The sequence below is a fragment of the Anomaloglossus baeobatrachus genome, chromosome 9 (genome assembly GCF_048569485.1).
Source record: "Anomaloglossus baeobatrachus isolate aAnoBae1 chromosome 9, aAnoBae1.hap1, whole genome shotgun sequence".
Taxonomy (NCBI): Eukaryota; Metazoa; Chordata; class Amphibia; order Anura; family Aromobatidae; genus Anomaloglossus; species Anomaloglossus baeobatrachus.
The window spans coordinates 100,403,231-100,429,013 of NC_134361.1; the positions used below are offsets into that span (position 1 = coordinate 100,403,231).

At 46.0% G+C, this 25,783-nt stretch overlaps 1 protein-coding gene across 5 annotated transcripts in view; it reads right to left on the minus strand.

The window, feature by feature from the left end:
- The window catches only part of TENM1 (teneurin transmembrane protein 1), a 1,354,271-nt gene that overhangs the window by 68,285 nt on the left and 1,260,203 nt on the right, over positions 1-25,783 (minus strand). For all 5 annotated transcript variants that reach the window (XM_075323916.1, XM_075323915.1, XM_075323914.1 and 2 more), the window contains one exon: positions 22,943-23,178. In XM_075323916.1, coding sequence (XP_075180031.1) covers positions 22,943-23,178 — 236 coding nt within the window. The remainder of the gene's footprint in view (positions 1-22,942; positions 23,179-25,783) is intronic.

Sequence of the window (25,783 nt, forward strand, 5' to 3'; positions counted from 1 at the left end):
ACGGGCCGCTCGCGATACTTGGCTGTGAAGGCGGCAGTCATTGAACTCAGTGACAGGTGCTGTCAGCAGTGCAGGAGATCAGCACAGGTAATGTACCTCGCTGACAGCAGCACTTGTCATCCCCTGCAGCGACCTGGGCTGACCCATTGATGTTAGCTCAAGTCACTGCATTGCCCTCCCAGCCAATGGGGAACATCCTGCTCTTCATTGACTGGGACAGTGTGGATCGTCATGGCAACCCCTTGGATTACACCAGACCTGGATTTGTTTTTCTTTCTAATAAATTGGTTAAAGAGGGAATGTATTGGGGAGTGTTTTTTCAAATAATGTGTTTGTCGTCTATTTTTTTTTATTACTGACTGGGTTGGTGATGTCGGGTATCTGATAGATGCCTGACCTCACCAACTCCAGGGCTTGGTGCCAGGTGACATTACACATCTGGTATTAACCCCATATATTACCCCGTTTGCCACCGCACCAGGGCACGGGATGAGCTGGGGTGAAGCACCAGGATTGGCACATCTAATGGATGTGCCACTTCTGGGGCAGCTACGGCCTGCTATTTTTAGGCTGGGGAGAGGCCAATAACCATGGACCTCCCTAGTCTGAGAATATCAGGCCCCAGCTGTCTGCTTTACCTTGGCTGGTGATCCAATTTTGGGGGGACAACTACGTGTTTTTTTTTTAAAATTATTTATTTAATTTAAAATAACAGCGTGGGGTGCCCTCAGTTTTGGATTACCAGCCAAGGTGAGGCTGCCAGCTGTGGTCTGCAGGCTGCAGCCATCTGCTTTACCCTAGCTGGCTACAAAAATAGGGGGAACCCTACGTCATTTTTTTTTCATTTTTTTGGCTAAATACAAAGCTAAGCACCCCTTAGTGCCACATGAAAGGCACCAAAGGGTGCAAAATTACAAAATGCAGGAGAGTGGGACATTATGTGTCTTTCTGCCATTATAATGACAGAAAAGACTGATATGAAGTGCACAAGCACAAGAAAATCACCAGAGCGCTCTACGCTGTGAAAAGCAGTAGAAAATGGCACTGGAGTGAACATGTGACCGCCTCATGTAGGATGAAGCTATGGATCTTGGGTAAATTTATGTATTTTCCCTCCTTCAGTTTTTTTGCAGTACACAAAAAAAGGAAGGCACACGGATGACAAACAGATGACATACGGACCATCTACGGAACGGAAACGGATGCCACACGGATGCACCCGTGAAAAAAAATGGACTGTTTTTTGCAGACCGCAAAAATGGATCGGTCGTGTTAATGTAGCCTTATTCTGATCTGCCGTTTATAAACAGCAGGCAGAAATAAGTGAATAGCGCCCCCCGGCGTCAGAAAATCTCCGGGGTTTCAGGGCTAGCTGATGTAACGGGGTGCCAGGGATGCCTCCGGCCTTGTAGTCGTGGCCCTCGGTATCAGGCTTACCCCTGGTTCCACCGTCACTATGGGGACAGGAGCTAACTTGGTGGGGCAGAGTGTGGTCGTGGTGCAGATGTTGTCCGGCGCACAAACACTCTTCAGGCAGGGTACAATGCGATGAACAAACATTCTTTTATTCTTCACAGTTAAAAGTCCAGACAAAGCAATCCGGTCAGCAATAAATCTGGCAGATGACAATTCCTGTGGAGCTGGGGACACCCTGACCAAACGTCACCTCGGGTGGGGATATGCCCTCCGTACTCTACTTCCTTCGGGCACCCACTATTCAGCCAAGCATACACCGGACCCACACCGGCAGAATAGGCTCTGAGGTTACGTCCACCTCCTTCTCTCCGGTGTCCCCTGCTGTTCTGCTCACACACTCTGCCCGACGTGCACACACTGCTGCCCCGGATGCTACTTCTCACAAAGTCCCGAACAAAGCCATAAAGGTGCTGAGACGCTTTCTTAGCTGGGGGAAGCCTGTCCTTGCGTCCCCTCCAGTGGTGATGTGCCTGACTACTCCACTTCGCCCGGCTCCCACTGCTGGCTACCCACAGTCCGGACCCACACCGGACTGCTTCACACTATGAGGTTCCGCTCGCTCCTTTTCTCACCGGCTTCCCTGATTTCCAGCTCCCTTCTTTCTTTCTTGCTTTCTGCCCACTCAGCTCCACACTCTGCCCCGGCTCTGCTGCTCCGCTCCTGTCCCCGAGACAACTGCTTGTCTTACACACTTCCTTTTTCCTCCTAAGCTGCCAGCTCCTCCCCCTTCCCTGTCACTGTTACCAGGGGAACCACTCACTACACTGGCACCTAGGGAGTACCCTGACTCAGCATACATGCATACAACATAAAACATTTTTATTAATAACATTTCCGGGTTAACTATGCTCCCTTTTGCAGAGGGGTCTGCTCACCCACTGCATACCTCCCCTCTTAAAACCCGAGCCTCCCGGCACGGCTCTTACTTAAAACACACAGAAGCACGTAAAAGTCTGCAATACCGTCCACAATAGGCGCAGCCCCCACACAGAGGGTACCAGTGTGCCCAGTTCTGCCCCTCCGGACGGCCACCAGTGTGCGCAACTCTCCTCCTCTGGACGGCCACTAGTGTGCCCAGCTCTCCTCCTCTGGACGGCCACCAGTGTGCGCAGCTTTCCTCCCCTGGACGGCCACCAGTGTGCGCAGCTTTCCTCCTCTGGACGGCCACCAGTCCCGCGCCCGGCGGTTTCTGCAGCGCTCCCGGTCCTTCTTTCAACTAGCGCCCGGAGGCTCAACAGCGCTCCCGGTCTTAGATGGGGCGACTGCCCGTACAAACACACAGAAGGGAGCTCGTCCCGTGAAACTTTAAAAGAACTTCTGCCGGCTAAACGGCGCCGGACTTAAACAACAGATCAGCAGTGGTGACTTACTCTGGGGCCAGGCCCGCTTCCATTCTTCCGCTTGAGCCTGTATGTAGGCCCCCAGAGTTTGTCCTGGCTGGCGGCAGATCCGCCTGAAAGGACACAGGGGCGTAGGGTGGCTCCACGGGCACAGCTGCTGCAGCTCCTCTCGGTGGTGAAGGTGTCCCTGCCCCTGCCAATCTTGCTGGTAATGGCGGCGGTGTCAATGCTGAGGCTGGAGGAAGTGGAGGCAGGTCTTCGTTTCCCGCTCTTGAACAGACTCCACCCCCAGCCTCACGCATCATCTCGACTCCTCCGCCGAGGTACTTCTTTTTCCTTTTCTTAGTCTTCAATGCCCTGGAGCTGGCGCCTCCCCTCTTTGGGCGGAGTACTCCGGCCTTCTTCTTCGGCACCGGCCAGCCCCAGGCTCTTCTTTTGGCGCCAATTCTGCGCGCGCCTTCTGTGTCTTCACAGACAACGGCCATCTTGCCGCCATCTTGTGCCCGGTCCTTCACCTCAGGCACCGTCTCCTCTTCCCACCATGGGACTGCAAATCTTCGCTGAGAGTCCGGATCAGGGGCCCTCGGCACCACTTGGTCTCCATCTTCTTGGAGCGGGTCCCCTGGCGTACGATCCGGATCCTGCCGACTACGCCACATGTAACGGGGTGCCAGGGATGCCTCCGGCCTTGTAGTCGTGGCCCTCGGTATCAGGCTTACCCCTGGTTCCACCGTCACTATGGGGACAGGAGCTAACTTGGTGGGGCAGAGTGTGGTCGTGGTGCAGATGTTGTCCGGCGCACAAACACTCTTCAGGCAGGGTACAATGCGATGAACAAACATTCTTTTATTCTTCACAGTTAAAAGTCCAGACAAAGCAATCCGGTCAGCAATAAATCTGGCAGATGACAATTCCTGTGGAGCTGGGGACACCCTGACCAAACGTCACCTCGGGTGGGGATATGCCCTCCGTACTCTACTTCCTTCGGGCACCCACTATTCAGCCAAGCATACACCGGACCCACACCGGCAGAATAGGCTCTGAGGTTACGTCCACCTCCTTCTCTCCGGTGTCCCCTGCTGTTCTGCTCACACACTCTGCCCGACGTGCACACACTGCTGCCCCGGATGCTACTTCTCACAAAGTCCCGAACAAAGCCATAAAGGTGCTGAGACGCTTTCTTAGCTGGGGGAAGCCTGTCCTTGCGTCCCCTCCAGTGGTGATGTGCCTGACTACTCCACTTCGCCCGGCTCCCACTGCTGGCTACCCACAGTCCGGACCCACACCGGACTGCTTCACACTATGAGGTTCCGCTCGCTCCTTTTCTCACCGGCTTCCCTGATTTCCAGCTCCCTTCTTTCTTTCTTGCTTTCTGCCCACTCAGCTCCACACTCTGCCCCGGCTCTGCTGCTCCGCTCCTGTCCCCGAGACAACTGCTTGTCTTACACACTTCCTTTTTCCTCCTAAGCTGCCAGCTCCTCCCCCTTCCCTGTCACTGTTACCAGGGGAACCACTCACTACACTGGCACCTAGGGAGTACCCTGACTCAGCATACATGCATACAACATAAAACATTTTTATTAATAACATTTCCGGGTTAACTATGCTCCCTTTTGCAGAGGGGTCTGCTCACCCACTGCACTGAGACCCTGGAGATCATGATTCAGGACGGTTTTTCCGGTTCCCGCTCACGTGATCACAGGTATACACCGTACACCGATGATCACGTTACAGTAAATGACAGCGCCGGTAAAAAATTATTTATCTCCCATCTGGCATGAACAAACATGATAAATCTCCTCCCTGGTCCCCTCCGGTCCTCCTGTGTCGCCAAAGTGCCCCCCCCTGATGCCCTCCCAGAAATCCAAGATGGCCGCGAGCACAGCAGCGCGCCGGCCGCATTCACCCTACTCCTCTGATTTCTGTCGCATGTGCCATGACACATGCGACAGAAAACTCCTCCCCAGGCCCTGCCAGGTCACTCCCTATAACCCACCGGTGTTCCCCAGTGTCCCACGGTACCTGTGCAGCGTTGATCCCCCCACGGCCCTCTCCTTCACAATAGACCCTGCCGCATGCACAGAACGGCTGTCAGCTCAGCTTCCTGTGTTCAGACACAGTAAATGGTGGTTATGCATCTGTAAGCTAAATGGGCGGCACGGTGGCTCAGTGGTTAGCACTGCAGTCTTGCAGCGCTGAGGTCCTGGGTTCAATTCTCACCAAGGACACCATCTGCAAGGAGTTTGTATGTTCTCCCCATGTTTGCGTGGGTTTCCTCCGGGTACTCCTGTTTCCTCCCACACTCCAAAGACATACAGCGCTATGGAATTAATAACGCTATATAAATGAATAAATTATTATTATTACTGTAATGCCCTGCTCATGAGGTAAGGAACATAATTGATCAGGAGAGCTATATACTACATTTCCAAATGGAGGGATTTTCTTTTATAGTTTCCCTGCTGAACGATTACCAAACATGAGAGTCCGTTATACGCCACAAGAAAACACATCTAAATAGCGAGCTCTGTTGTTAAGTATTTATTCAGCTGGATAACTTGAATTAAAGGGGTATTCCATCTCCAAGATCCTATCCCCAATATATAGTAGGTGGAATAGCAATAATATCAGCAAATACCAATATTTGGAAATGTGGAATAGTTCTCCTGATTAGGCATGCCCTTACCTCATGAGCAGGGCATTGCAGCTTTGGTAGCAACCATTACGACATGGACTCTGCTGCTGTGGACCCGGGGAGAGTGAGTGCAGATTCATTGCACCCACACTCCTCACATGAAGGGTCTGCACTCCTAGAAAATGGGGGATACGTTCCCTGAGTGTCTCCCCCCATATTCTAGACGGTCCAGAGTCGTCGTGGGACCCCTTTATTTTTTTTCTTACAATAAATTGGTGAAAGAGGAAATGTTTTGGGGACTGTTTTTTCAAATAAATTTCTTTTGTCGATTTTTTTTTGTTAGTACTGACAGTTTATGATGTTGGGTATCTAATAGACGCCATGACATCACAAACTGCTGGGCTTGATCTCAGGTGACTTTACAGCTAGTATCAACCCGATTTATTACCCCGTTTGCCACTGCACCAGGGCACGGGATGAGCTGGGGTGAAGCGCCAGGATTGGCGCATCTAGTGGATGCGCCACGGTTGGGGTGCCTGCGGCCTGCTATTTTTAGGCTGTGAAGGCCCAATAACTATGGACCTTCCCACCCTGAGAATACCAGACCACAGCTGTCCGCTTTACCTTGGCTGGTGATCCAATTTGGGGGGCACCCTACTTTTTTTTGTGTAATTATTAATATTTATAAAATAATTTTAAAAAAAGAGCCTGGGGGGGACCTCCACATTGGATCCCCAACCACGGTAAAACTGCCAGCTGTGGTTTTCAGGCTACAGCCGTCTGCTTTACCCTAGCTGGCTATCAAAAATGGGGGGACCCAACGTCATTTTTTTTTTAACTATTTTTTAAATAGAAAAAATGAATGGGCTTCCCTGTATTTTGATTGCCAACCAAGGTAACGGCAGGCAGATGGGGGTGGCAACCCATAGCTGTCTGCTTTATCTGCGCTGAGAATCAAAAATACCGCAGAGCGCTACGTCATTTTTTTTAAAGATTTATTTTTACAGCACTGTGATGTCCAGCAATCAAAATACAGGGAAGCCCATTTTGTTTTTAGTTATTTAAATAAATAATTAAAAAAAATATATATGGGCTCCCGCTGCATTTTTTGTATTGCTAGCTAAGGGTAATCCAAGCAGCTACTGGCTGCTAACCCCCACTGCTTGGTGTTACCTTCACTGGCAATGGAAAATCCAGGGAAGCATTTTTTTTTTTTTTGCCAAAAAACTACAAAAAAAGGACGTGAGCTTCGCCATATTTTTGTATGCTAGCCAGGTATAGCAGGCAGGTGCTGGAAGAGTTGGATACAGCGCCAGAAGATGGCGCTTCTATGAAAGTGCCATTTTCTAAGGCGGCTGCAGACTGCAATTCGCAGCAGTGGGGCCCAGAAAGCTCAGGCCAACCTGTGTTGCGGATTCCAATCCCCAGCTGCCTAGTTGTACCTGGCTGGACACAAAAATGGGGCGAAGCCTACGTCATTTGTTTTCTAATTATTTCATGAAATTCATGAAATAATAAAAAAAGGGCTTCCCTTTATTTTTGGTTCCCAGCCGGGTACAAATAGGCAACTGGGGGTTGGGGGCAGCCGTACCTGCCTGCTGTACCTGGCTAGCATACAAAAATATGGCGAAGCCCACATAATTTTTTCAGTGGGCAAAAAACTTCTGCATACAGTCCTGGATGGAGTATGTAGCTGTCTGTCTGGAGAAGAGCAGACAGCAGCTGCAGAATTACAAGGTTCAGCATACTCCATCCAGGACTGTATGCAGAAGTTTTTTGCCCACCAAAAAAATGATGTGGGCTTCGCCATAATTTTGTATGCTAGCCAGGTACAGCAGGCAGCCACGGGCTGCCTCCAACCCCCAGTTGCCTATTTGTACCCGGCTGGGAACCAAAAATATAGGGAAGCCCGTTTTTTTTAATTATTTCACTTATTTCATGAAATAATTAATAAAACAAATGACGTGGGCTTCGCCCCATTTTTGTGTCCAGCCAGGTACAACTAGGCAGCTGGGGATTGGAATCTGCAGCACAGGTTAGCCCGAGGTTTCTGGGCGCCTCTGCTGAGAATTGCAGTCCGCAGCTGCCCCAGAAAATGGCGCTTTCATAGAAGTGACATCATCTGGCGCTGGATCCAACTCTTCCAACAGCCCTGAAGCCGGGTGGCTTGTTGGGTAATCATGAGTTAATACTGGCTTTGTTTTACTAGCTAGTATTAAGCCAGAGATTCTTAATGTCAGGCACGTTTGACCCAGCCATTGAGAATCTCTAATAAAGGGTTAAAAAAAAGACACCACACAGAGAAAAAATACTTTAATAGAAATAAATACACAAACACATTAGAGACTCCATCTTTATTACCCCCTGTCAGCCCTCCACGATCCATGGTCTTCTGTCTTTCTCGTTCAACAAATGCAGCTCTGCTCCATCACTGCTGAATGGGGGAAGACGCTGCTTCCCGTGCAGAAATCACTCCGTGATGGCTGCACGGAAAGCAGCTTGCAGCCTTCACGGAGTGAGAGATCAGTGCTGCTGGCTGCTGGCAGTGACAGACGCGTTACCATAGCAACAGGGCTCCGATCATGTGATTCCCGGAGCCGCGGTTAGCGGTGACGTCACCGCTAACTGCGTTGCTATGGCAACGGTGATCTCCGTTAATGACCGGCTGTGTCAGCCGGTCCCTAACGGAACGGGGAATCGACCGTGTGCTACAGCATGTCGCCGGTACATGGCGATACACAAATGTGCACCGTGTACCGGAGAGATGCACTCGCAGGTCCTACGTGACGCGTCATAGTCATGTGACCAGTCTGTAGGCAATGAGATAATAGCCACGTGACTGGTCACATGGCTATTTTGACGTCACAATAGGTCCTGCATCACTGCTGGCAGTGCCGGTCACCGGGAGGATTCAGCGATCATCGGATGGAATAGCGGCAGGAGACAGAGTGCAGGAGGGATCGCGGGGACCGGTAAGTGTTATAGCAATGTTTATTAACTGTATGTGTACATTTATAATGCATTTTTATGTGTTTGTGATTGCCTCCCATTATAGCCTATTGGTTCGAGTTCGGTTCGTCGAGCGTTCGACAAACCGAACTCGAACGGGACCTACGTTCGGTGAACCGACCTCGAGCCGAACCGCGACCGGTTCGCTCATCTCTAGTGGGCAGATATGAGGAAATTAGAAAAATCATTCACTTTGATGATAAGCGAACTCGTGCAGCAAGGTTTGAAACAGACAAATTAGCCCCTATTAGTTATATCTGTAACATATTTATCAAAAATTGCACAAAACTTTACAATCCTAGTACTAATGTTACTGTAGATGAGCAACTTGTACCGTTAAGAGGACGCTGCAAATTCATACAATACATTCCCAGCAAGCCAGCCAAGTACGGAATAAAAATCTTCTGGATGTGTGATTCTGCAAATTATTATGGCATAAATGGCGTAATCTACTGTGACAAAGAGGTTGGTGTACCAGTACAGAAGGATCTGGGGTCTGAAATAGTCAAAACTCTTGCTGTTCCAATATTCAATTCAGGTAGAAACATCACCATGGACAATTATTTCACCAATGTTGAACTAGGCAATTTTCTGCTTGCAAAAGCTATTACACTTGTTGGTACTATAAAGCAAAACAGACGAGAAATTCCAGCAGCACTCAAACACAATCGTCAGCGAGCACTTTATGAGAGTGTCTTTGGATTCAATAACAAAGCAACTTTGGTATCTTACAAGGCGAAGAAGGAGAAATCCGTTATATTACTCAGTACCATGCATCACGATTGCAGTGTTGACAGCAATAACCAAAACTTGAAACCAGAAATCATCCTGCATTACAATGCAACAAAAGGAGATGTGGATAAAATGCATGAGATGGTGGGAGAATATTCGTGTAAGAGGCAAACAAAACGATGGCCTGTAGTACTATTTTCAAATATGCTTGATGTAGCAGCCCTAAATTCATCCATTATTTATACAGAAACTCATCTGGAATTTCATGCACAGAGGAAGGACAGGAGACACATATTCTTGAAGGACCTTTGTCATGAACTTGTAATGCCTCACATGATAGAGCGAAGCGACTTGAAATGCTTGCCAAAGCAAACTAAAGAAGCAATGAAACGGTGTGGCGTACAGTTTCAGATTATTCCAGAGCCAGGAGAAAGAAAACGAAAGCGTTGTTTCATGTGTCCAAGAAACATAGAGGAAAACTGAGCGATATTGTTCCACTTGTAAGGAAACTGCAAAGTACACTCTTCTGAAAAAATAACATGTCAGAATTGTTTGGAAGACTAATATAATAGAAAAGAAAGTTAGAATAAAAATGTAGCTGCAGCTAGTTTGCTATAGATTTCTATGCGTTTTTATGTGTTTTCATGTCTTTGCGTGAAATTTGGGAAAAAAAAGGTGTGTTTTTCTACATGATGTGCATGGGGGCCTAAAAGGCCCCCAATACGTTAATATGTATATTTTTAACGTCATGCGTTCTAGGGTTCACGGAGGCTGATAGTACCTTTAAATGACAATTCTTTCCTAGGCAGCATATGGTTGACAATTATATAAAATACATACAGTAGCTGGTACAATTCTTATCAGATATTTCTGTTATACAGAGAAGCAGCAGACACACTTCCTCCCAGTTCACCTCAGCTATTATCGAGGATGTTCCCAGACCTTCTACCACCACTCAGCTTAGCATAACAAAATGGCACAACAAAGTCTTTCTGGTACACCCGCTTTACTCAACAGTTTTTGCATGACAACTATGTACATGAGTAGAGTTGAGCGCGGTTCGTGGTTCGAGGTTCTCCAGTTCGCGGCTCGAGTGATTTTGGGGGCTGTTCTAGATCGAACTAGAACTCGAGCTTTTTGCTAAAGCTCGATAGTTCTAGATACGTTCGAGAACGGTTCTAGCAGCAAAAAAAACAGCTAATTCCTAGCTAGCTTTCCGCTGTAATAGTGTAAGTCACTCTGTGACTCACACTATTATGACATTTCAGTGTATAGTGTGCGGGAACAGCGAATTCAGATCACTGCTGTATGTATAATGGCGATCGCCATTTTTTTTTTTTTCCTTTTCTTCCTTCCCTAAGCGCGCGCGTGTTGTGGGGCGGGCAAGCATGTCAGCCAATCCCAGACACACACACAGCTAAGTGGACTTTTAGCCAGAGAAGCAACGGCATGTGTGATAGGATGTCCATGTCACATGTCCCTGCATTATAAAACCGGACATTTTCCTCCAGCACGCCATTATCTGCCTTCTGCGTCCTTGGTGCCAGACATCACTGGCGCAGCTCCTATCGCCGATACTGCTGTATACACTCCATACACAGCGCTCGACAGCTTAGGGATAGCACTTTCTATCAGTCCTTTTAAGGGCTCATACCAGCAGGGTCAGAGCCATAGGTGACAGGTCCGTGAAAACAGAGATTAACAGCTACACAAGATGACAGCGTCTGTGTAGCTAAGGTCAGGGATTTCCTCGCTGCATTTCCCCATTAGGAGGGATAGAAAGGCAGGCTTCCTTTCCTCTACCCAGAGACCCACAACCCTGCCACTGTACCCTCCTGCCCTTTGTACACTCCAACTCATTGTTACTAAGCCATTATACTAGCAAACACTCAGTGAACTTAGTGGCATCCTAAACGTGGCTGTTGGACTGCTGTATTGCCCCAGTAGTGCAAAGTTATTTGCAGCACGTCTGCCTGCATTGCACACTCAAACTCATTATAACTAAGCCATTATACTAGCAAACACTGAGTGAACTTAGTGGCATCCTAAACGTGGCTGTTGGACTTCTGTATCGTCCCACAAATGCAAAGATATTTGCAGCACGTCTGCCTGCATTGCACACTCAAACTCATTGTTACTAAGCCATTATACTAGCAAACACTTAGTGAACTTAGTGGCATCCTAAACGTGGCTGTTGGACTGCTGTATTGCCCCAGTAGTGCAAAGATATTTGCAGCACGTCTGCCTGCATTGCACACTCAAACTTATTATAACTAAGCCATTATACTAGCAAACACTGAGTGAACTTAGTGGCATCCTAAACATGGCTGTTGGACTTCTGTATCGTCCCAGTAGTGCAAAGATATTTGCAGCACGTCTGCCTGCATTGCACACTCAAACTCATTGTTACTAAGCCATTATACTAGCAAACACTGAGTGAACTTAGTGGCATCCTAAACGTGGCTGTTGGACTTCTGTATCGTCCCACAAATGCAAAGATATTTGCAGCACGTCTGCCTGCATTGCACACTCAAACTCATTGTTACTAAGCCATTATACTAGCAAACACTGAGTGAACTTAGCGGCATCCTAAACGTGGCTGTTGGACTTCTGTATCGTCCCACAAGTGCAAAGATATTTGCAGCACGTCTGCCTGCATTGCACACTCAAACTCATTGTTACTAAGCCATTATACTAGCAAACACTGAGTGAACTTAGTGGCATCCTAAACGTGGCTGTTGGACTGCTGTATTGCCCCAGTAGTGCAAAGATGTTTGCAGCACGTCTGCCTGCATTGCACACTCAAACTCATTATAACTAAGCCATTATACTAGCAAACACTGAGTGAACTTAGTGGCATCCTAAACGTGGCTGTTGGACTTCTGTATCGTCCCACAAGTGCAAAGATATTTGCAGCACGTCTGCCTGCATTGCACACTCAAACTCATTGTTACTAAGCCATTATACTAGCAAACACTGAGTGAACTTAGTGGCATCCTAAACGTGGCTGTTGAACTGCTGTATTGCCCCAGCAGTGCAAAGATATTTGCAACACGTCTGCCTGCATTGCACACTCAAACTCATTGTTACTAAGCCATTATACTAGCAAACACTGAGTGAACTTAGTGGCATCCTAAATGTGGCTGTTGGACTGCTGTATTGCCCCAGTAGTGCAAAGATATTTGCAGCACGTCTGCCTGCATTGCACACTCAAACTCATTATAACTAAGCCATTATACTAGCAAACACTGAGTGAACTTAGTGGCATCCTAAACGTGGCTGTTGGACTGCTGTATCGTCCCACAAGTGCAAAGATATTTGCAGCACGTCTGCCTGCATTGCACACTCAAACTCATTGTTACTAAGCCATTATACTAGCAAACACTGAGTGAACGAAGTGGCATCCTAAATGTGGCTGTTGGACTGCTGTATTGCCCCACAAGTGCAAAGATATTTGCAGCATGTCTGCCTGCATTGCACACTCAAACTCATTGTTACTAAGCCATTATACTAGCAATTTATGCTGCCAGTTTAAGGGCCGTAGTTGCATTGTCAGGGATAATTATTCTTTATTATTCTGCTGTTAATAAAGCTAGACCACCGCTGCAATCTACACCACCTCTCAATTTTTACTACCACATTTTAAGTGCACAATCTTGTCGCAATCAACATGAGTGGCAAAATGACAGATGCTGGTGGAAAGGGGAAGAGGCATGTTGGGAAAGGAAAAAAAGGGTTTGTCCGTGGGGAAGGTGGCAAAGCTCCATTAACATCTGCTGAAGATAGACCATCTACCAGCAAAAGTTAGATGTCTACTACTTACCGTGGACAATCCGATGTGCTCCCTTTTTTACGGACACGAACAACAGGAACAAAGGTAGATGATGGCCAAAAAAGGAAAATGCTTGAATGGATCTCAAGTGGTCCAACAAGTGCCCTCTCAGCCACCTCAACTACCGCATCCAAAAAACACCAGTCCTCTGAGTTGTCATCCCAATCAAACTTGCTTTCTCCCAGCTCTGAAGTCTCCATCAGCCCTGTACAGTATGGTGAAAGTGAGATGGCTGAGTCTGCAGAGCTGTTCAGTCACACTATAGCCTGGGAATCAGAGGTCTGCTCCCAAGCTACAGTGAGTACAGACCAGGAAATGCTCTGCAGTGATGCCCAGAACCTTTGTGACTCTGATTCAGGCCGTGAGGACCAAGTTTCAGAGCATAATGTTGACCCTTTGTCACAAACTGTAACACCTGTGGTTATAGACAATGAGGAACATACTGATGACGATGACACGCAGATACCAGATTGGGATGACAACTTAAATATTCGGTCAGGGCAAGAAGAGACTCGATCTGAGGGTGAGGGGAGTGCAAACACAACAATTGATGAGGAAGTTCTAGATCCCACCTACTGTCAACCCACAGTCAGGCACTCGAGGAGATCTTCAGAGGCGGTGGAGGAGGATGCAACCGACGACGAAGTTACCTTGCGCCTTCCTGGACAGAATCGGAGCACTGGTAGCACGTCTACAACTGCATCCTCAGCCACCACTCTGCCTCTGAGCACTAGTCGGGGGGGCTCAGCAGGTCGCATTCCCTCTAAGCCTTGCCTAGCCTGGTCCTTTTTTGACATAGCAAAAGATCGCCCAAATTATGTGATCTGTAAAATTTGTCGTGATTCTGTTAGTAGTGGGCAAAACCTCAGCAGTTTGACAACTTCTTCCATGAATCGTCACATGAATAAATATCATATGTCCCAGTGGGAAGCTCACCGTGCTGCAATGCGGCCTAGCGGAGCGAACCATCCACCGCCTGCTCCTTCCAGTGCATCCGCGCGCTCTTCATCTTCTAGGACTGTGGGGACAGCTGTCACACCTGGTTTTCCACGCACAACTTCCACCACTGTAACCGCAACAGGCAGTTTGCTTGGTAGGTCGTCAGTTGGTTTGGAAGGGGAAACAAGTGCGTGTGTACAGCTCTCTCAGACATCGATAGCACCAACGTTGGATGAAGGCAACATCATGTCTCCAACTGCACTTTCCTCACAAACCTGCATTTTTCCAGGGACACCCTACTCAACACCGTCTACACACAGCAGCCAGATCTCTGTCCCTCAGATGTGGACAAATAAAAGGCCATTTCCTGCGACCCATGACAAAGCGAAGAGGTTGACTTTATCCTTCTGTAAGCTCTTGGCTACCGAAATGCTGCCTTTCCGCCTGGTGGACACACATGATTTTAGAAACCTTATGTCTGTCGCTGTGCCCCAGTACCAGATGCCCAGTCGCCACTACTTTTCTAAGAAAGGTGTGCCTGCGCTACACCAGCATGTCGCACACAACATCACCGCTTCCTTGAGAAACTCTGTGTGTGAACGGGTGCATTTCACCACCGATACTTGGACCAGTAAGCATGGACAGGGACGTTACATGTCGCTGACTGGGCACTGGGTAACTATGGTGATAGATGGTGAAGGGTCTGCTGCACAAGTCTTGCTGTCCCCACGACTTGTGTGTCAATCCTCTGTCTGTCCAAGTTCCGCCACTGCTTCTGCCTCCTCCACCTCATCTGTGTCCTCCACCTACGCCCCAAGCCTGCCGGGTCAGGCCACCAGCGTTCTCACTGCGCAGAAGGAATCACGCACCCCTCATTACTATGCTGGCAGCAGAGCGCAACGTCATCAGGCGGTCTTTAGCTTGACATGTCTTGGGAATAAGAGTCACACAGCTGAGGAGTTGTGGTCAGCTCTGCGGTCCGAGTTTAATAAATGGTTGTCTCCACTCAACCTGCAGCCTGGTAAGGCCGTGTGCGACAATGCTGCAAACCTGGGTGCGGCCCTTCGCCTGGGCAAAGTGACACACGTACCTTGTATGGCTCACGTGTTGAACCTTGTTGTCCAGCAATTTTTAACACACTATCCCGGCCTAGATGGCCTTCTGACCAGGGCACGAAAACTGTCTGCTCACTTCCGCCGTTCAATCGCCGCAGATGAGCGACTTGCATCGCTCCAGAAGTCTTTCGGCCTGCTGGTTCATCGCCTGATATGCGATGTGCCGACACGCTGGAATTCGACTCTCCACATGTTACAGCGACTGTGGCAGCACCGCCGAGCCCTGGTGCAATACGTCATGACGTATAGCCTGGGCCAACGAGATGCAGAGGTGGGGCAGATCACCCTGATGGAGTGGTCTCAGATCAAGCACCTATGCACCCTTCTGCACAGTTTCGACATGGCGACGAATATGTTTAGCACTGACAATGCCATTATCAGCATGACAATTCCAGTCATTTACATGCTGGAGCACACGCTAAACACTATTCGGAGTCAGGGGGTGGGACAACAGGAAGGGGAGGAACTACAGGAGGATTCATATGCACAAGACACAACAACATCACCAAGGTCCAGACGTTCATCATCACCAACGCGGCAGGCATGGGACCATGGGGGACAGGGATCAACAAGGGCGCATGGTAGCAGGCGAAATGTTGAGGAAGGTGCAGGAGAACATGAAGAAATGGAGGACGAACTGTCCATGGACATGGAAGACTCAGCGGATGAGGGAGACCTTGGTCAAATTTCAGTTGAAAGAGGTTGGGGGGAGATGTCAGAGGAAGAAAGAACGGTTAGCACCTCTATGCCACAAACACAGCGTGGACTTGGTCCGCATGGCTGCGAAAGACACATGATTGCTTTCTTGCTGCACTACCTCCAACATGACCCTCGTATTGTCAAAATTAGAAGTGATGATGACTATTGGCTTGCCACACTATTAGATCCCCGGTACAAGTCCAAATTTTGTGACATAATTCCAGCAATAGAAAGGGACGCACGTATGCAGGAGTATGAGCAGAAGCTGTTACTCGATCTTAGCTCGGCTTTTCCACCAAACAACCGTGCAGGTGCAGGGAGTGAATCTCCCAGTTGTAACTTGACAAACTTGGGACGGTCTCGTCATCTTCAACAGTCTACCCCTCCCAGTAGCACCGTATCTGGTGCTGGTAACAGCAATTTTATGGAATCTTTTCATAATTTTTTAAGACCATCCTTTGCAAGGCCAACAGAGACAACAAGTCTAACACATAGTCAACGGCTGGAGAGGATGATACAGGAGTATCTCCAAATGAACATCGATGCCATGACTTTGCAAATGGAGCCTTGCTCATTTTGGGCTTCAAATCTTGAAAAATGGCCAGAGCTCTCCACTTACGCCTTGGAGATTTTGTCGTGTCCAGCTGCCAGCGTTGTCTCTGAACGTGTCTTCAGTGCTGCTGGGTGTGTGCTGACAGATAAGCGCACACGTCTGTCCAGTGACAATGTGGACAGACTAACGTTCATCAAAATGAACAAGTCATGGATCCACAAGGAATTTACTACCCCTGTGTCATCCTGGGGAGAGTAAATGCTTGTGGATTTGGAATGTGCTTGATGCAAATCAAAACATCCTGTTTGCAACTAGGGCACAAGTGCTGCCACTGATGGGGTGTCTGTGTGGCCCAATTTTTTGAAAAAAGGGAGACTCCGCTTGGAGTAACCCTTGCTTACATTGTTTTTAAAAGGAGCCAAGATGAACAAGTCATGGTTCAGCAAAGACTTTGCTACCTACCCCGGTGTAATCCTGGGGACGGTTAAGAATGGCGTATTTTTGAATGTGCTTGATGCCAATCTAGCTGTGAAGTGTACAACTAGGGCACAAGTGCTGCCACTGAATGGGTGGGTGGGTGTGGGGCACAATTTTTGGAAAAAAAGGGAGACTCCGCTTGGAGTAACCCTTGCTTGCTGTGTTTTTTAAAAATGATCCAAGATGAACAGAGCTGGGATCAGGAAAGACTTTGCTACCTACCCCAGTGTCATCCTGGGGACAGTTAATTATGGCGTATTTTTGAATGTGCTTGATGCAAATCAAAACATCCTGTTTGCAACTAGGGCACAAGTGCTGCCACTAATGGGGTGTCTGTGTGGCCCAATTTTTGGAAAAAAGGGAGACTCCGCTTGGAGTAACCCTTGCTTACATTGTTTTTTTAAAAGGAGCCAAGATGAACAAGTCATGGTTCAGCAAAGACTTTGCTACCTACCCCGGTGTCATCCTGGGGACAGTTAAGAATGGCATATTTTTGAATGTGCTTGATGCAAATATAGCTGTAAAGTGTACAACTAGGGCACAAGTGCTGCCACTGAATGGGTGGGTGTGTGTGGGGCCCAATTTTTGGAACAAAGGGAGACTCCGCTTGGAGTCACCTTGCGGTGTTTTACATGATTTTAGAAGGGCGTGCCATGCCTATATCTGTGTCTCGTCCTCTTTTTCCTTGTTACGCTCTTTTGTTTTCGCATGAGAATTTGTTCTTGTCACTTTCCCATGTGTTTGTGTTGTGTTTTGAGCTGTTTGTCACCTTTTGGACACCTTTGAGGGTGTTTTCTCGGTGTTTTTATATGTTTGTGAATGCCTGCCATTGTTTCCTATGCGGTTGGAGTTCGGTTCGTCGAACGTTCGACGAACCAAACTCGAACGGGACCTCCGTTCGGTGAACCGACCTCGAGCCGAACCGCGACCGGTTCGCTCATCTCTATACATGAGGTAGTGGGTACAACTTCTTGTATGTTCAAGTAGCACAGAGCACCATTAGACTCACCTTTCCCACTTTGACCGGTGTTGTTACTGTTCCCACAGGTCTTGTTCCTGTTAGCACAACCGCAACCCAGCACCACAGTACAGTTCATAGAACCCATTCTATCTTCTCATTGTTCTATGTCTAATTCTCCTCATGTAGGAGTGGGTTTGCCAATATGCCCTGACTCAAGCTTCAAACACTGACGCTTAGGGAACTCCTACTTAGGACACTCACTTTGGCTACCGTTCTTGCCCTGTTATCGTTAAGGGTTGTAGAGTACTCGGTGCCTTGCTGCTAGGTGTGGTTTCTCTAGACTCTCCTTGTTGGGTCACTTTGTTATTTGGTTGGTTCTTAGACTTGACGCTGTCATTCACATGTGCCTCAATTCTTTACTTAGGAGCAAACAATCACTGTCCTAATCTCCTCTCTCTTTTTTGCCGTAGAACACCCAACAATAGCTTTGTTATGCACTCAGTCAAAAGGTCTGCTCTAGGCACTGTCTGAACTTCTAGAAGGACACCATCTCTGTCCCTAGACCTTATCCCCCTCCCACTATGAGATAGTCCCAACTGTTAACTGTTTCCTACCCTTAATGTCTGTTGCAGGGTAGAACCCAGCTTCCTCACAGTGCAGTCCAACACAGTCTACATGCTTATAGTTTTTAGTTTTTAAGGTTGAAGGGAGACTCTAAGTCTATCTAGTTCAACCCGTAGCCTAACATGTTGATCCAGAGGAAGGCAAAAAAACCCTAACATGTAAATATCATTACAAAAACATGTAAATATCACATCACAATTCACAATAAAGCAGGACATAATTCACATTACACTTGACATAATACATCACATTTCAACACAACAATATTGGTGTTTTCAGAGGGGAAAATGACCACAAGTCCACCTCCTTACACATTGATGATTTTATTATTTATAGAATCTTAAAGGTCACATACACATCAGACTTAAGGGGGTGTCACACATAGCGACGCAGCAGCGATCACGACCAGCGATCTGACCTTATCAGGATCGCTGCTGCGTCGTTACATGGTCGCTGGTGAGCTGTCAAACAGGCAGATCTCACCAGCGACCAGTGAGCAGCCCCCAGCTAGCAGCGACGCGTGGAAGCGTAACTAAGGTAACTATCGGGTAACCAAGGAAAGCACTTCTCTTGGTTACCCGATATTTACCTTAGTTACTAGCGTCCGCCGCTCTCACGCTGCCAGTGCCGGCTCCCTGTTCCCTGCACTCCTAGCCAGAGTACACAACCAGTTAATTACCCGATGTGTACTCCAGCTACATATGCAAGGAGCCGGTACTGGCAGCATGAGAGCGGCGGACGCTAGTAACTAAGGTAAATATCGGGAACCAAGGAAAGGGCTTCTTGGTTACTCGATGTTTACCGTGCTTACAGCTTACCACTGGCTGCCAGACGCCGGCTCCCTGCTCCCTGCTCGCTTCAGTTCGTCGCTCTCTCGCTGTCACACACAGCGATGTGTACTTCACAGCGGGAGAGCAACATCCAAAAATTGAAGCAGGACATTCAGCAATGACCGGTGAGCTCACAGCAGGGGCCAGGTCGTTGCTGGATGCCACACACAGCGACAGCGACGAATGTCGCTGCTACGTCACAGAAAATGGTGACTTAGCAGCGACGTCGTTGTCGTCGTCGCCATGTGTGACACCACCTTAAAGTTAGGATCAGATCTATAAAGCTCTCCTGTTGTCTATGGCGATAAGGGTTGGAATACAAATGCTCTTTTTTTTTAATTTAGGATATAAGTCACTGCCAGAGCTTAATGGCAGTAGCTTTTTCCTTTAGAAAACACATTAACATTCTGCATAGTAAGATTTTCAAGCATGCATAACCAAAAAGAAAGCTTACGGGGATGACCTCTGGAGTCATGCGTACTGAGCCGAAATCTAGCATCGGACGTGATGGTGGTGGAGAGGTGAGTGAGATCATCCTCTGACGCTGCACATTAATTAGCATATTAGCATGCCCACAGGGGCCTACTAACATGATAATGGAGCCGACTGGCCGGGGAACTGATTGGCCAGGGAACTACCGTTCTGGGGACTAGTGATCTCGCTCATTAGCATATGGTAAAAGATCTTTAGAAATACTTTTTCTAAAGATCTCTTTATATATGCTAGTGTATGCAGGGACAGGCAGGGATTAGCAATTCCCAGAACTGCTCGTGATTCTGGGTGCATATTGGACCTGACAGGTTCCCTTTAAATTGGTGTCACCTTTAAAGACATTATCTATAGAATTGACCTGACAGACCTAGATAAGTACAGAACTTTTCTATCTTAGTCAATACCATACACAACAAATGGAACTGCATAGCACATGATCAACCAAGCCGCCCCAATAATTAATGGAAGAATTAGGGATAAACGATGGGCTGGGTTCCCCAATTTAATGTTTTGTGATGAAACCCCAACAATCAGATATTTTTTAAATGTCTATAGCCAAACAGACTAGTCTAAAGTGCCATTGAGGGCTCGAAAGAGCCGTGCCTTGTATATGGATAAAAGAATTGAGAGAATGCCTGCGTCATGCATCACCCCATTAGGCCATGCACTCGCCATAAGTGATTAAAAACATACAAGTAAGAAGAATGATTCATTTTATAGGCAGTAAACAATTATTACTTCTCAAGTGCAGAAACCCCATGCAGAATTCATAAAGATGCATAAGTATTTAATTTCAAAAGGGTCAAAAATATGGAGACAGAGGATCGGTTTTGATGGCATTGATTTATGACTTTATGCTTGAGTCATAATTCATAGTCAAATGCCTAGGGAGGAGAATTTATCTAATCTGCCACTTTTGTGTGTAGTGCTTGGAATTTGAAGTAATCTAACATTAATGTCTGATGCCTTCAGTTTCTTCTTTTATATTCTTGCTGAAGCTTCATTTCTGCTATCCCCGTTGTAAGCAGTTTTAATCGAGCTGATGCTTATGTGTATTTCATGCAAAACAAGAATTAAGCTCAGAATTTACCCCTGAGTGTTTACCTGGAGGAAAGCATGGGTATATAGTTTAGGGTACACTCAGAGAATGATTAATTAAACGTAAAAACAAAAGTAAAACTGTTTCAGGTCATGCAAAGGGCAGTTTTGGTTCTCAATTATGGACAAAGTCGGTGAAAAGATGCTAATGAATTCCCATTTGCACATCTGTTTTTGCACTTTATATACATTTTGAGTAGTAGGTGCAATACTTTGTGTGTGGTTGGTTAAATAGTAAAAAACAAACAAGCACAAGGGTAGATCGTGCTGATTGCTGGGAATGCAACTGATGGGACCCCAAGTAATCCTTAGATCTAGGCTCTAGAACCCTGAGAACAGAACTCTACAGTCCTGTCTTGAATGGTGCAGGGGTGGCCACACTCAATCTTCATTCCATTCATTGTCTACAGGAGTACCGAGTAACGTGTTATTTCCAGCAGACCTACAAACAATGAATGGGATGAAGGTCAAACATGTGCACCTCTGCTGTGTTTAAGACGAGGCTGCAGAGCCCAGATCTTAGGATTGTAGGGGTTTTGACCACTGGGATAGAGGATAACTTTTTTTTAGGGGGGGAAAACATTTAAATCATTTGGTGGCGTGAGCTTAAAGGCAATCTGTCATTTCAAAAAACATTTATTTGCAGGTAAATAGCATTTAAATCACATCTGGAAGGTTTATTGGAAGTGCGGCTACAGGGAGAAAATGAATTTACATTCTCCCTGCAGCCACTCACTTCCAGTATTCTGGGCAATGCAGAGAGTTGTTGCAATTACCACTCACTACACAGTGAGTGCACAGTAATCTTTTCCCAGTACATTGATTGACAGCCTGCTCTGTACACACACGCTGTCACTCAATGTGCAATGTGCAATGTGCAGGGGATTGAATACAGCGCACTCAATGTTTAGGGAGTAGAAATTGTACCATCTCCCTGCACTGCACAGATGAAATGAAGGAAGCGGTGATAGAGAGAACAACGTCTGTACACAAATAAAGTTTATTGGAGGTGATAGGTTCCCATTAAAGGATTTTTTCATTCTTGGCATTAAAGTCTGCAGTCACTTTATGTACCTGCAGAATTGTGAATTTTCACAATGTGCACTTTCAGGGTTTTCCATTGCCGATGCCAACAGTGGGCTGTCATGTGACCGCAAGTACGTGATTTGCATACTTCTGGCCACATTCCTACCAGACATGGCTGGACTTACTCAGTTCACTTGTATTGAACGGGACCATGCAAAACTAGTTGGCATGTGACGACATGTAAGCATACTGCATATTTGTGGTCACATGTCCACTTGTTCCACACATTGGCGGATTCTCACAGCATACACACTGTGCACATTGTGAAGATTCCGAAGTCTGTAGTCACATATAGTGACTGCAGCTTTTAATCCCAAGCCTGGACAACCCCTTTAATACATTTTGTATGGTGGCCTTGATATAGTCTTGTGTTGAACTTAATACCTTTGTGTAGACAACTAAATATATATTTAGTATAGATTAATTTTTTTGTAGTAGACACAAGACTTTTTTTTGTTCCTGCTTGTTATCATGATATAGATAGAAATATAGATAGATAGATAGATAGATAGATAGAAGACAACAGTCGTATACGTTTGTAAAGAAAAATAGTGAACTGTATTATAGGCCCAAGAATGTAACATTTAAGCCTTACATGGGATGCGGTTGAGAAAGGTCCCCCACGGGACTGAAATGTTGCATACAAAGGCAAGGAATAAAGTCCACCATTTTTCTCAAACATATGGAGTGCTGCCTACTTTGGATACTTCTATGTAATGAAGAGGTTTTGTAGCCTGAACCCGGATTCCCTTGCATTGATTCTGCTATTCTCTTTCTCTTGTTTATACATAGCTATATTTACTTTAGCTTCAAGTGAATTTGTGAATTATAAAACGAGTATGAAAGGAATCAAATATGAGATCCAAGGTTTATAGTTTCTCTTTAAGCTCTCAAAGTCAATTCACGATGTAGAACCACCAGATGATTCCTGTTTTGCAATTACAGTGCACAAAACAAATTGGTTCTTCCCACACAGCAAGAACACAGCGGAAGGATTGTAATTTATTACAGCAAGGTAGTAATATGACAGAGACAAAGCCTTACCCTTAAGCGTCTTTCAAAAGAGGAGATATTGCCTTTGTTCTGCTCCTTACGTTGTCGCCACTCAATGAGATTTGGGCTGTGCTCCCCAGGAAGAGAAATATTACATTTACCCAGCGTTGGGCTGACCACTCCTGCCAGTATGTGGGGCTCTGCGTTCAGGCTGATTTCCATTCCACTGGCAAAGGTGACCCTTAGAGAGCCATCGGGGTTCACTCGATAGGTGTTGATATTGTTTTCTGTCAATATATAAGAAATTATCATAAGGTGATGACCATCCAATTGCATATTCTATGTATGTAGAGGTAAACATTATAATAAATAATATTTATTCACTTATATAGCGCTATTGATTCCACAGCGCTTTCCATACATTGGCAACACTGTCCCCATTGGGGCTCACAATCTAAATTCCCTATCTATATGTCTTTGGAGTGTGGGAGGAAACCGGACAACTTGGAGGAAATTCACGCAAACACAAGGAGAACATACAACCTCCTCGCAGATGTTGTCCTTGGTGGGATTTGAACCCAGGACCTCAGCGCTGCAAGACTGCATTGCTAACCACTGAGCCACCGTGCTGCCCACATTATGTTGTATGACAGTAGTATAGGGAATGCATAAAGAGCCAGCTGAATGTGAAGTCTGATATGCAATGCTCCATGGGAGTAAAGTATGCAAATTAGCTCTTTTCCATAACAAAATGAATGATCTCATAAAGTACAACCTAGGAAAGGTTACATAGGCACATAGGTGGAAAAAACATTTCTCCACCCGACATACATTAGCACTAGATTATTTATAACCCGCTATACCATTAGTTGTGTGAAAAGCATCCGGTCTTTTTTTTTCATGCAGTTATAGTGTCTGTCATTACTACCTCTTGTGGTAGGGCATTCCACAGTCTGACATCTCTAACTGTAAAGAACCCTTTCATATTTAGTTGCCGGAATCGCTTATGCGCCACATATAATGAACGCCTCCTGGTCCTCTGTAAGATCTTTTGAAAAAATAAGTTATGTGCCAGTCCTTAGTATTGACCACATACCCTATAAATCAATGTCCAATACCTTAACATGCAAAATAATAATTTTGTTCTGCAAAAGATCTACTTTGCATAGTTTTTATCCATGGTGCATTCCTTGAACAGGTATGGTCACACTTAATTTTTCCTTGCATATTTGGAGCAGAAATTCTCCAACTCTTCAATGAAAAAGTGTGAACTCCTTGAGGAATTTGCAAAGTTTCTGCTGTAAAAACTCCACAAAAAAACTGACTGTGAACACGTGTTTTTTTTTCGTGACATATTGTACATCATGTTAGTGGTAAATGTAGGTTGATATTTTTTGCATTTATTTGTAAAAATATATCGAAATTTTGGCAAAAATGTAGAAAATGTTGGAATTTTCAAAATGTTCTGTTTTTATTTCTTTAATCCAGTTAGTCATGCTATATAAAATAATTAATAAATAACATTTCACACATGTATATTTTACATCTGCATCATTTTTTCAATATTTTTTTGTTAGGAAGTTAGAAGGATTAAAATTATCAGCAATTTCTAGTTTTTCCAACATGTACAAAACCAATTTTTTTTAGGGGCCAGATCACATTTGAAGTGACTTTGAGGACCATGCATAAAAGAAAATCACCAAAGTGACCCCATTTTAAAAACTACACCCACATTCAAGAAGTTTATTAACACTTCATGGGCTTCACAGAATTTAAACGTTTTCACTTAATTATTCTATAGGACTTTAACTTTTATTACTCTGATCATAGGTATATTCCATTGAAATGCACATACATTGCAAAGGATTATACCTGTCAGTGTTACACTAACAGAAGCCTTTTAGACCATGCTTCTGGCATGGTCTAACAGGCTACCATAGATGGCAGACTCTGAAGTCATCATTATCACCTCAGGTTGCCATGACTACCATTGTGCCCTCATAATGATGTCACAGGAGTTCTGATCAGGTGGGAGAGAGAGCACACTCTCTCTCCCAGCCTCCTATAATTTCTGCAATCGATATTGATTGCAGCATTTAGTGGGTTAAAAAGCCAGGGGTGGTGTTGGGATTGACTCTGTCTGTGACAGACACAGCTCAGCTATCATTTAAGCTGAGCTCCCAGTAGCGATCATGCAGGTACAGCTTCTGTGCCCGCACAATCACAATGACATACCTCATGCTTCAGGAACCCCTATCTGACCATGAAGTATAGGCATGTCAAATGTCATGAAAGGGTTAACCATATTACTTTAAGGTCAACATACATAGGGAGAGATCTGACAGTCAAGGGGAGTTGCATCGCCGTAGGCAGGCATTGTAAAGTTTTGTTTAAATCATTGCAATATTTCAGTGTTATATTTCCCATTGTTCAGGCAGCTTTCATTAGATCACAGGGTCTCTTTAGTATAGATCTTTCATTCTTGAACAATAAAAGATTATTTAAATGTGTTTGTCATGAAATGATTCTTTTCTTATGGTGTCCACTAGAGATGAGTGAATAAATTTGAGTGAAATTCAATCCTTTTCAAATTTTACAAAAATCCACGTTCTCCAAAATGCTAATGTTTTGCAATTCATTCCCACGTAGATTCAGAAAGATAGCACCATTTTTTTAAACCTTAAAAAGCCATCAAAATGTTCTAAAATATTAAAAAAAATCCTCATACTTATCTCAAGACTCAACTCTCTGGCCCCTCTATTCCTCACCACCACCCATCTGATCTGGTCCTTGTCATCTGCAAAGGTCATATCCCAAAAGTCATGATCGTGTTGTGACCTTTGTGGGCACCTATGCAGAACTCTCCCAGGCCTATTGTACCTGGAAGCCCCA